This window comes from Chenopodium quinoa, unplaced genomic scaffold (assembly GCF_001683475.1).
Source record: "Chenopodium quinoa cultivar QQ74 unplaced genomic scaffold, ASM168347v1, whole genome shotgun sequence".
Lineage (NCBI taxonomy): Eukaryota > Viridiplantae > Streptophyta > Magnoliopsida > Caryophyllales > Amaranthaceae > Chenopodium > Chenopodium quinoa.
Genome location: NW_018742244.1, coordinates 2399270 through 2411303, shown reverse-complemented (window position 1 = coordinate 2411303; position 12034 = coordinate 2399270). Strand labels below are relative to the sequence as shown.

General features: G+C 35.8%; 2 protein-coding genes across 2 annotated transcripts; both read right to left on the bottom strand.

The window, feature by feature from the left end:
• Positions 1 to 2362: 2362 nt before the first annotated feature.
• On the bottom strand, positions 2363 to 10091 carry LOC110740028 (CD2 antigen cytoplasmic tail-binding protein 2 homolog). The gene is made up of 10 exons (XM_021920513.1): positions 9918 to 10091; positions 9533 to 9758; positions 8420 to 8545; positions 8174 to 8326; positions 5912 to 6038; positions 5767 to 5808; positions 4661 to 4858; positions 4537 to 4582; positions 3624 to 3701; positions 2363 to 3115 (listed from the first exon to the last, which is right to left on the bottom strand). The coding sequence occupies exons 1-10, from the start codon at positions 9986 to 9988 to the stop codon at positions 3040 to 3042; spliced, it is 1143 nt and encodes a 380-aa protein (XP_021776205.1). The 5' UTR covers positions 9989 to 10091; the 3' UTR covers positions 2363 to 3039.
• Positions 10092 to 10599: 508 nt separating this feature from the next.
• On the bottom strand, positions 10600 to 12028 carry LOC110737230 (putative nuclease HARBI1). Its single transcript, XM_021917600.1, has one exon. It carries the CDS (start codon positions 12026 to 12028, stop codon positions 10664 to 10666), a length of 1365 nt encoding a protein of 454 aa, XP_021773292.1. The 3' UTR covers positions 10600 to 10663.
• Positions 12029 to 12034: the final 6 nt, after the last annotated feature.

Here is a 12034-nt window from a genome sequence, read left to right as displayed (position 1 = left end):
GGTCGGGTTAATAACAAGTCGTGTTGATTTCGAGTCAGATTAGTAACAGATTAAGTTTGTATGTATGGCTGTTTAATTTTGTTTGTTATAGGTGCCTTCAGCCTTCACAAATTATCAAATAGCACGTGATAAAAAAAATTATATATATATATATATATATATATATATATATATATATATATATATATATATATATAGAGAGAGAGAGAGAGAGAGAGAGAGAGAGAGAGAGAAAATTGGGGTCTTGTGCAAGCGGGCTTCTTGCACTCCCCCTTCTACGACCATGTCCATGGCTATCAAACACTAGCTACACATGAAAGCATGAATCTAAAATAGAATTACCTTATACGTTTGGATGTATCTAAACTTATCTACTCATGCTAAAAAAAAATACGTTCTTATGAGTGAATTTAATGATGATAAGACATGTACAAGACCAAAACTTAGATGTAGGCTATGTACCCATTTTAGATTCCTTGAAATTAATCAATAATTAGACATGTTGCACACAATACCATGTTTATTTATTGCTTTAACGTCATGTTCAGGACCCAATCATGGGTGAGACATGAAACTTTCAAGACCCATACATACTACAGTAGTATATTGATCTTGATTCCTTACTTGGCAGACACTAATAATTGCTTCTCAATCAACAAAGCTATCTCACAAAAAAACTCCATGTCTAGAAACAAGATAATTTTTTATTTCTTACACGGAATGCTACCTTCGCCACACAATATCATTAAGAGATCAATCACAATTAATTGAGGTTTGTTTCACCTTCTTTTATGATGACTTACAATATTTTTGTTCACTTTTGAAAAACAAGTTGATGATACCAACTGTCACAGTCCGGGAGTTTGAACCCCAAAACGTGCGGCGCGCTCTAGCCGTTTGGCGGCAAGAACGCTAGCCTTGAGCGGAAGAGGGACTTGTGAGCACAAAGCAACACAAGCGGGCAATTAAATCAAAGGAGTACTCACGTCTATTTGGGCAACGGAGTGCGGGTGGTCGGGGCTTGTGACGGCCGATACTTCAAGGCGGGCACAAGCGGGTCCGAACCACGAGTTCTTAGTGTATCAAGTTAGTTTGAAGGGGGATTATTATGCAAGACACAATATCTATAAAGGTCTAACAACAAACAAGCATAAAAGCAAGGCAACACTTGGTAGAAGCGAGAAAGAAAATTTTCTTAATACAAATAAGTTGATAACTACTCATACATTTATGTTACTTTCAGCCCGTGACCTTTGTATTACGCTAGTTCCGATACTATGTTAAAGAACCAACTCAACTAAAAGCTAAAACAAATGATATTTTATACTCTATTAATGTATACAGAATTGCAACAAATAAACACGAGCTATCAAATCAAGCAGTTAGCTATGTTTAATTTCCTTTCTGATCCGACAGATCAGAACACTCAGCTATACATATTATAATAATGGATTAATGATGAAATAGGAATAATTACCAGTAACATGAATAGACGACCTACCACTTTAAACAAAGTACTCCCTCCCCTTAATTACATTACTCGTGATTTAACTCGTGTCACACGCCGACCTTTTTCAAGCGATGATCTAATATGAAAGGAAGAAAATTCTATCTTATCCTAAATAAATAAATAAATATACCAATGGAAATAGGTGTTCTAGATGAAAAGAGTTAAAATGGAATTAAATGAGCGAAAATTTTGTATTCTACTATTAGAAGAAGAAGAAAACAAAAAAAAAAAAAACTGTATTGTTCTTACTTTACTAAATACAATATCGATAAATGTTGAATAAGTAAAGACAAGACATTTTAAGACATGATAACAATGAGTGACACAAGGTATGACTCACAAGGATCTTGGCAACAAGGAGGCCTTAAAACAAACCTCAATGCATAATTGATTCAAAAAATGTGCTCTACAGACCAAATTTGAAAATACGAAATTAGTCTATTTTTGCATATTTTGGTACCCAACATCAAAAACTTAAGTAATGGTAAGAGATGCATCAAGGGATCCTATCTTGTTTGGAACAATATACAATTTAGTCGGTAACACAAAAGCCCGTAGTGGCCTTGTTATAACGAAGAAGGTCGATCGCATAAAGACTAAAATTGACAGTTTAAGAGGCAAAGTGGACAATTTCAACCATCCAAATAACCTCCCAAGATCTCATTGAGTCATAAGAAGCACTCAAACCTCTTTTTTTTTAGTCTGAAAAAGTCGAAAATTGTCTAAAATTAAAAGGTTATATATATAGTCCACATTCTTTGATCAATTTTCGAAATTTTTTTCCCAAATAAAAAAGAAATGTGTGAGTTGTCCCCTAGGCTTACCAGTATGTTTCTCGCCTCTAATATGATATTAGTTCAATGATATGGTTGTTTTAGAATTTTATTGCTATGGTAGTCAGAAACAAGAAATGATTCCAATCACCATGTTGGCATCCCAAGATAAGGTGTTGCAAATCCATCATACGGCTATCCAAATTTCTACGAGTACATCTTAATGAAATTACTTTGCCAAGGTTTTTCATGATCAGAAAATATGTGTGACTAACCTACATACATACTTTATGTTCTTTATACAGCCAAAGATGCACTTATGCCTTGCCTGCTCAAGACCATCAATCCTTTTCAGCATAAAAAGTATTCACTTGTTGCAGAAACTAGAAGCTCTTGTTTGTCGACTAATAGTCCTTCAGAAACTGAATAAAGAGATGCTAGCTAATCTGGTGATGAAGTCCATAGTGCAGAGGAAAAGTGGTGCTTGAAAAAATTATTATCAGGGTTTAAGAGCAAAAATTTACATTTTGTAAAGAAATGCGCATTAATCTCCTACTCAACTCTATTTCACGTAAAATAAACCAGAAAACCTCATCAACATAACCAGCTTGTATCTTATGCTTTGGTTTAACTTCCTCGTATAAGACAGGTATTTAATTTGTACACGTACCTGTACAGCTACAATTAACTTCAAGCTGTGATGTGCTGCTTAACTACGGACTGTAGTTCCCAACCAACAAAGCAAAATTGAAGTCATTAGCTAGCATTTGATGGTGCTTCAGTCTCAGGTTGGATTTCATCATAAGTGCCAGTAGCCTCATTGTATTTGTACCTGTACAGAAGTTCAACGTGTCATATACACAGAAAAAACAGAGATATCAGACGAGGGCTTGATTTCTAAGGGTGTTAACAGAGCACTTGTTATATAAAGATCACCAAAAGCAACAATATCAGAGCTTAAAATCCAAAAGAGATGGAGTTGGCTACAAAGACCAAAGTGTCATCTCCTTCAGTGCTGAGTAGCACATGTGAAAGCAATATTATGAACATCAAGCAAACTTATCACGAGCACTTCATATAAACAAATATTACTCATCTAACCATGCCAAAATTGCATTATGCTAGGGATGAAGTAATTATGAAATGACCACGCTCAGCTACAGAACATGTTTAAAAAGTTTACTATCATCTGGCACCTGCCCAAAGTTCTTTCTATAAAGACACTCTTTTCACTGATATCACAAATGAAATTACCCCCCTTCCTCACTAACAATAAATAAAGCAAACTCGAAGCAAAATCTAGCAAAATATATAAAAGTGAATAAGAAGTGCAGAATTACCATTGTCCTGATGATGCAGAGCAAAACAATCCAGTAGAGGGATCATAGTAGTATCCTAGGCTGCTACTGTAATAGTATCTGTGAATGGAAAACACTTCATCAGATGAAGAACTGAATAGATATAGCTAAGAATAACAGAGCAAGAATAAACTTAAGAAGATAAAGCATAACCAAGCAACCACCAAAGACCTAATCCATCATACAGAAACTAAGTACGTCTTACAGCATCGCAAGGCACTTTACCATGTGGCAGCTTAGCAATATAATCCAAGCTGTGTGATTTCCAGATAGCCATAGCATCCAAAACCACACAAAGACATGAAGCACATTATTATAAACTTCATGGAAACCATTTCTGAGCCTGAAATAATTTATCAGACTTCCAAAAGCTTCATTCTATTTCATACTTCAAAAGTTATTCATTATTCTTGTGCACACAAGTACACAAGAATAAATGATTTAGCTTTAAGCTTTAAAGCCATTTTCTAATTTCAATTTATAATATAACATACTTCTGAAGATCTTTTCAACATAGAGCTGCTAAGATTCATAGAAATATTAAGAATCTAGCACATACACAAAATAAATTTATCAGACATCAAATACATCCTACATGTTTTTTATCAAACAAAATTCACTTCATAAAACAACTCAAATTAAATCTCAAGACAAGTATACATCCTACATGTTTTTTTATCAAACAAAATTCACTGAGGATATGCACCAAAGATATACAAGTATACATGTGACAACAGCTGGGAAAATGTGATTGTGCATTGAGAGTTGTGTCAACAGAAAATACACTTCATAAAACAACTCAAATTAAATCTCAAGACAAGTTCAAACAGTAAAGACAGTAAAACAAGAAACACAAGTTCACAGGAAATGATATTGACAAGGTGTAAGAATGTACCCTGATGTTTCGTCGTACACATAATCACTTTGCCCAGCCCAAGAACCTAAAATAAATGAGAATGAATTATCTCACCAACAATGCTATTGTTTTCTTTTTAATATCATATAGGCATTAAACATACTTTCTGAATCCTGGTTTCCGTTTTCCACTGCCATCTGAGTACTTGTGTCCACGCTAGGCACAGAGGTGTCATTATTCTGCTCAGAATTTGCAGCCACGTCATCATCTTCATCAGCAAACATGTCAAGTGCATCATCCTCAGTTCCTCCAGTTCCTGACACAACATTATTTCTTGCTCGAGCAAGGGCCTCATATCCTTCTACAGGAAAACAAAAAAACGAAGAATGGTCAAATACTACACTCACGTAGTCACGTGGTCACATAGCTACAGTCTTGCTAATAGTACATAAAATATGAATCACATTGTACAAGCAACATTCATCATTGTAAATGGGTGTGCAGCACATGAATGTGATACCTTCTAAAGAGCCAAATAAAACTTCACACACACACACACACACACACACACACACACGGAGACATATTTTCCCTGTAAATGGGTGAGCAGCACATGGAATGTGATACCTTCTACAGACACACACACACACACGGACCTTTTTTTAAGATACAAACACCTTTTTGGTTTTTTTTAAGGTGACAATGACTTTTTTGTGCAACTTAGATTATTCGTATATCAATTCGAAGGTATTAGATGTAGCTACTTAATGTTTTACATAGAATATAGGAATTTTTTAGATTCTATTCAAAAATACACTGTTGACGCACGCACACACACAAGTGACATAACCCAAGAGGAAAGATAAGCAATGCAAGTGGTTCCCTTTCACACTAAGAGCTCCCAAATTCTCCTTCACCACTAAAAAGAAAACAATGAGAAGGAAAAGCTAGACATATAGATGAATTACATACACTCACTACTAAAATTACAAAGGGAAAAGGAGAGCACAAAAGCAAACAGGAAAACATGAATTAACCATTTACCTTCATACAAGTTATACCATTAGAAAGATGTTCACACAAAGAGGATCTCAAATTTCACCATGAATAAAACAGCAATTTAAATATAGCATTTATACAACAGAAATCACATTAATTTAGTAATATTCAAGGGTTAAGCCAGATATTATATAAATTTTTTAAAAAAAAAATTATACACAATGAATGAATTTATTTCATTCACAGACTGTCAAAACTAATAATACAAACCTGCCTCGCGTACGAAAACCTCTCGCTCTTCATGATAAACATCTGCAATAATAAGATAAAACTACTTATAATTATTGCAAAATGAGAACACAGAACCGTTAATCAAAAGCTAACAATCAAAGATACGTGTAACAAAATACTCAACTGTAGTCCCCATTTTCCATCAGCCGCATGGCATCTTCAGTAAGCTGGTCAAAAACACGCTTCGTTTCTATGGACATCTTTACTCTCTTGTCAGTTGTACCTTTCAGTCTCTTCAGTGCTTGTAAAACCTGCAAGACACAAAGTTATCACATTTATCCACAACAATACATCAAGAAAAGCATCAATCTAAACACAAATTAAATAATATTGATATAAGATAGACAAGACAGGAACGTAAGCAGCAGTGTAATAGACTGATTTTCTGATTTTATAAATTGATTGAATAAGAAGAAAATCAAGAAATAAATAAAAATGAAAGCTTGAGTCTTACTAATGGCAAAAGGGTTACAAAATGATATGTTTATAGCTTTAAGCTATTACTCTCTTTGATAACTTTACGTTATCACTCTCTTAATAACTTTAGGTTACCATTCTCTTTCATTCCACAATACAAATCTCATGCCTTTCTATTGCTATGCTATTTCCCTTTTATTATAAAGCAAAACTACATAAATAACCTAAGTATTAATAATGTTTGTCCTTTACTGCTGAAGAGTAACAGAATTCAGTCCTATGTTGCCACACCCCTTAATGCTCCCTTAATTATTTTGTCTTCTTTTGCTAAAGTGTCTTTTCACTCTTTTGCCTAATTTTGGGTTCATTACAAACAGCAACAGCACTTATTGTGAAATAGAAGAGTCTTAAGCGCGGTCAAGACGCAAAAGCCTTAACCTTGACCGGTCCTGCTTCACATTACTAGTATACTACAAAAACAGAGCTATGACCGAAAAGAACAGGAATGTCAATGATGATAGGACAGACCAGGATAATAAAAGATGGCAAGATGGAGCAAGGAAGAAAAGAGCAAACCACAAACAAAAGCTGACAAAGGGATGAAAACCCACAGGATCAAGGAAACCTGAACTTATTCACCAGTATGATTTCTTTTTGTAAAGGTTGTTTTTTGTGAGTTGTAATGGGCAAAAGTGCAAAACCAGCAAGATAGCTTGCCCCAGATTTATTAATTTCTAATGCATTTTTAACAATCCTTTAATGTGCTTCCTTCAAATCTCCTTGATAGAAAATTAAACTATCTTTATCAGCAACCATAAAAACTTGGACCATCACATCTCACCTTCAAGCTTCAGGACTTTATCAGAGGTCAAACCTATCACATCACTCAGTTTTTGACTCTATCCTTCCTAGCATCTAGTAAAATCATAGGTACATGGAATCATCCTCAGCTCTACAATTATAAACTTATGTAATTTCTACCCAAAGTTCACAGACTGAATCACAAAGAGGGGCTAAGGTGATATCACATCAACAAAATTAAGTAATAACAAACTCATGCACTTAAGTCCCAGAAGTAAGAAAAAGGGAATTTGCCTCAGTCACCTGAATTTCATACACCATGCTTCTTTAAACTCTTTGATAAAGGCAAAAAAAATGCCAAACCACTAAACATTTTACATATTTGAAATGGACAAGAATACAAGATACATCTCTATCCTTCCAAAACACTTCCCAGGAGATAGTGTCTCAAGAAGCTTCAAGACTCAATAGATAATCCAATATGAGGTTCCTTGGCTGTTTAGCTCTTATATAAGGGTATTAACAACTAACATTTTCTGAAGTAAACCCTGTCCTGCAAACAACCTTCTGGACAAGGTAATAGCAGTACACATGAAAGGTAGCACTGAGTCACTGATCTATAAAGAAATTCCAAAATAAGAAAATTCCTCCGATGACATAGATGCATGCACAATGCATAGCAACAATCTTCAATTGGTCACCTAGCAACACCTTATCTCATCTAACCACCATAATTCCATATCCAGACACCCAACAGAACTTGAGAATCACTATATACCACTTAGATGTGTAGCATAAATGTTTCAAGCTTGCCAATACAAAGAAATTAATGCAAGTATGCAAGTTTAGGGCTAATTGAAAGAATGAATCCCTAGACTACTTGTCTCGAAATCCCTCAACAACACAGTATAGGATATTAAGAACTTTGTATGCACTACAAGGCTCCCAAAATCGCATGGCTTTTGGAAAAAACCAATGAGATCAACGTATCCAACAGTGAAATATGACAATTTGCTGACACATGGAGACATAGAGCTTAGAACAAAATCAAAGAGGCTCCAATGAACCTTATGGTTGGAATGGCCAAACCAAGGACTGGCCACTCCGTTGAGTTTTTGAATAATTTACAGAAAAACAGATAAAAGAGAGAAGAGCAAGAATATGATACCGTTTCACCGGGCTCAAGAACATCAGCTATACGGCGCTTTATCTTTCCTATATCATCAGAAGTCATCTCCTGCTCTTCATCATCATTATTAGGAATAGTGGAAATTCTATTGGCGAGCTTTGGGTCTACTTCAAGGCTATCAAGCCATGCATCCTGCAAAACAAATAGGTGATCAGGAAAAGCCATATTACGCAAAGGTCAAGTTACAAAAATTTGAAAAAACTAATACTTAATATAATAGCATACCTTCTCTTCCTTTTCAGGTACATATTCCACAAAGTTCCCCGCTTCATCAAAGTAACCTTCTTCTCTTTCTTTTTCCAAATTAAAAGGCTCAAATTGGATACCGTCATCGACAAAAGATTCATTTTCCTGCCAAAAGCAAATCCCAACATAAGCAAACACCATCTTATTTTCAAAGAAATGTACAACAGTAGAGCAACTGTCATTAAAAAAAGAAAGCCTCCTCACAACAGTAACTTTCACATGATTTGAAACTCTATAGATGACAAGTGGAGAAGTTTTTTCAACAGAGAGGGCTTTGGAACATGGATAAACATTAATGCGGGAATACTAGGAAACACTAACAATTTACACGCAAAATAGGAATAAAGATAACCAGTCAATAAGGCTACAACCACCATTATAAAATTATAAGCCTATATCTCTCTGGTAAGTTTCGTCAAAGTGCCATGGAACAATAATCCACTTCCAGCCTTCCCAACCTTTTTCGCCAACAGCTGAAAGTCCACTGAAGAGCCATATTAGCCTTAGCTGAAACTCAAAAAACCTGGAAGGCTGGAACTCACATCTTTAGTACTACCTCTAGGCTCCAGCCCAAAAGAATAAGCGGCTTTTGACTATAGACATTCAAACTCGCTCAACTCAAATTGCCATAATTAAAAAACATGTCGAGTTTTACTACCATATGCAGATATAGTGATACAAATTATTCGTGAAATTTGACATTGCATAACACAAAAGTCACAATCGATATATAATGGCAAGAAACTCTAGCAGAAATCATTTTCCTTAAATTCATGGGAAATATAAGCTCATTGACAAAAAATAACTTTGTTCCTTCTCAAATTTTACTCAATAAAACCAACCAATATACCTTCACTCCCACCAAATTAATTCCAAAGTAGCCGTTTTTCAGAAATCATCCACAAAATTACTCAGTAACATACAGAATAAGCTAACAACTCAAAGCACCATACTAATTCAAAACTCACCCTAAAGAGCAAAAATGCAACACCAAATCAAAATCAACATATAAATCATATAATTAATTAAAGCATTACATAAATTTAATCAATGCCAAAAATTACAAATTTCGTAAAAGAACAATGAGAAAACCTGATATTGAACTTCAGCAGCAGAAATTTGAGCCACTTCAACCTCACCATCTTCAGTAAAAAGCTGAGTAGTCAAATGAACACGGCGTTTCGCCCGCTCTTTCGCAGCGACACGAGGGTCCGAAAGATCAACCGGTCCAGCTACTTCAGCCTCCGCTGGAGCCACCGGCTCAGGTGCTGCTTCTCCCTTTAGCTTCTTCTTCTTCGGAAATCTAACTCTCTTTTGACTGCACAAATTGACATTCATAATCAATACAGAAAAGAATCAGAAATTGGAAATGATGTTCGATAAATTAGGTTTTGTGTAGTAATTGAAAAAAGGGGGAAAACAACAAATTGATTGAAATAGAAGAGAGATAGAGAGATTTAGGAGAGAGAAAGGATACTTGTTGTTTTTGGAATCGTCATCTTCGTCAATGAAAGGGCGCTTGCGAGAGGATGATGAAGGTCCTTCCATGGCGATTTTTGTGCTGTTTTCGCAGTTGGCAGTCGAACTCTCTGCTTTCTCTCCCTAAAAACTAAAAAGGTTTTTCACTAAGGCGGTATTAATGCTTTAATTAATTGTTTATGAGAAAAGCAAGGAACAAAGTGGTAAATAAATGCTTATTTTTTTTAAAAAAAAATGTGTAATTTTTGCATTATTCTTAGAGCATCATTATTGGTGAACACAAAAAAATGGTTCATGCGTCACTATCACCCTTTCTCTCTCATCCACATCAACCCAACAAACCATTTACAATATTCACTCTTAACAATGAACACTAAACAATGGTTCATCATCAATACTCCCTACCCCACCTTATTTTATTTTTGTAAATATAATCTTTTTTGTTTCATAATTATAATTTATTAACCCGATGTCAATGTAATTAATTGACGTATTTAATATTTTAATCGTGATTACTAATTAAGAAATTATCGCATTTTTTTATCAGTTTTTTAAAAAACTAATTCTTGTGATTAATATTTTTTAAACAACAACGCATCTAATTTTAATTAACAAAAAAAAAAAAGAGGTACAAATCGTGATTACAGTTCTACAACTATAATCTAGTACATTTTATTTAAAAAAAAAAAAACAACTACACATCGTTTTGTAAGATGTCCTTAGGGATAACCATTTGTTGTAAACCTAGTTGCCTAAGTTTTCGTTGTTACCAAATTTATTCCATATATGTTCGACCAAGTCGTTTTTTAGCTGCAAATGAGTCTGTTGATCCTCAATCTCTGTTCTACGAGACAAGTATAAGCCGATATCCACAATACGATCAGTACGGTACTCGGTAGTGTCCTCATTAGCGTTGCCTCCAGCATTCATAAACTCATTGGTATTAACGTTATTCTGATACGTCTCTCGTTCATCTTCAACGATCATATTATGTATTATGATGCAGGCGAGCATGATATTGTGGAGTATGTCGGTATCCCACGCCAAAGACGGCTTTTTAATAATGGCAAAACGAGCTTGAAGGACCCCAAATGCGCGTTCAACGTCTTTCCTTGCAGCTTCCTGGTGTTTTGCGAATAAACGATCCTGACGAGTTTGTGGACTCGTAATGGATTTCACAAAAGAAGCCCATCTAGGGTAGATTCCATCAGTAAGATAATACCCATTCGTATAATGATGACCATTGACTACGAAGTTCACAGGAGGTGTTCGACCCTCTAAGACGTCTTCGAACACAGGGGATCGACGAAGCACATTAATATCGTTGCAGCTACCTGGCATCCCAAAGAACGAATGCCATATCCATAGATCTCTGTCCGCAACTGCCTTCAGTACGAGAGTTGCAACTCCTTCTCTTCCTTGATACTGCCCCTTCCATGCGTGTGGACAGTTCTTCCACTCCCAGTGCATACAATCAATGCTGCCTATCATGCCAGGAAATCCACGTTCTTCCCCAATACGTAGCAATCTTTCCATATCTGTGATGTTTGGACGGCGTAGGTACTGATCACCGAACAGGTTGATGACACCTTCTGTAAACTTTTGGAGTGCCAATCGTGAAGTTGCCTCACTTATACGGACATACTCATCACAAGCGTCTGAAGCACACCCGTAAGCTAGTTGTCTAACGGCCGCAGTGCACTTTTGAAGTGGAGACAAACCAAGACGACCTGCCGCATCTCGCCTTTGTTGAAACCAGGGGTCATGTTGGGTCACTGCGTTGAGAAGGCGCTCAAACACATGTTTACGCATTCGAAACCGGCGCCGGAACAAGGAACTTGGATAAACTGGGACTTCCGCGAAATAGTCATTGTATAACCGTGCATGACCTTCTTCGCGTCTCCTATCCTTTCGGGGCTCAGTAGATTTGCGTCGGCGTTGCTGAGTGACAGCTTGAATAATTGGTGGAATGTACTCATGCATTACGTGTTGTATCATAAGACACACTTCATTACGTTGTTGAACTCTAAGCTCCCTTCCCTCATCATCCGAGTTAGATGAAGATGAAGAGAAATCGGTTGAGCTTTCGTTTAAACTGTTTGAATTCATTTTGTA

Coding starts and splice junctions, on each gene's coding strand:
- LOC110740028 (XM_021920513.1), bottom strand. CDS start 9,988: ATGGAAGGACCTTCATCATCCTCTCGCAAGCGCCCTTTCATTGACGAA. Junction 6,039..8,173: donor TTCTTGAGCCCGGTGAAACG/GTATCATATTCT, acceptor TGTGTCTTGCAG/GTTTTACAAGCACTGAAGAG. Junction 4,583..4,660: donor CGGAAACCAGGATTCAGAAA/GTATGTTTAATG, acceptor CATTTATTTTAG/GTTCTTGGGCTGGGCAAAGT.
- LOC110737230 (XM_021917600.1), bottom strand. CDS start 12,028: ATGAATTCAAACAGTTTAAACGAAAGCTCAACCGATTTCTCTTCATCT.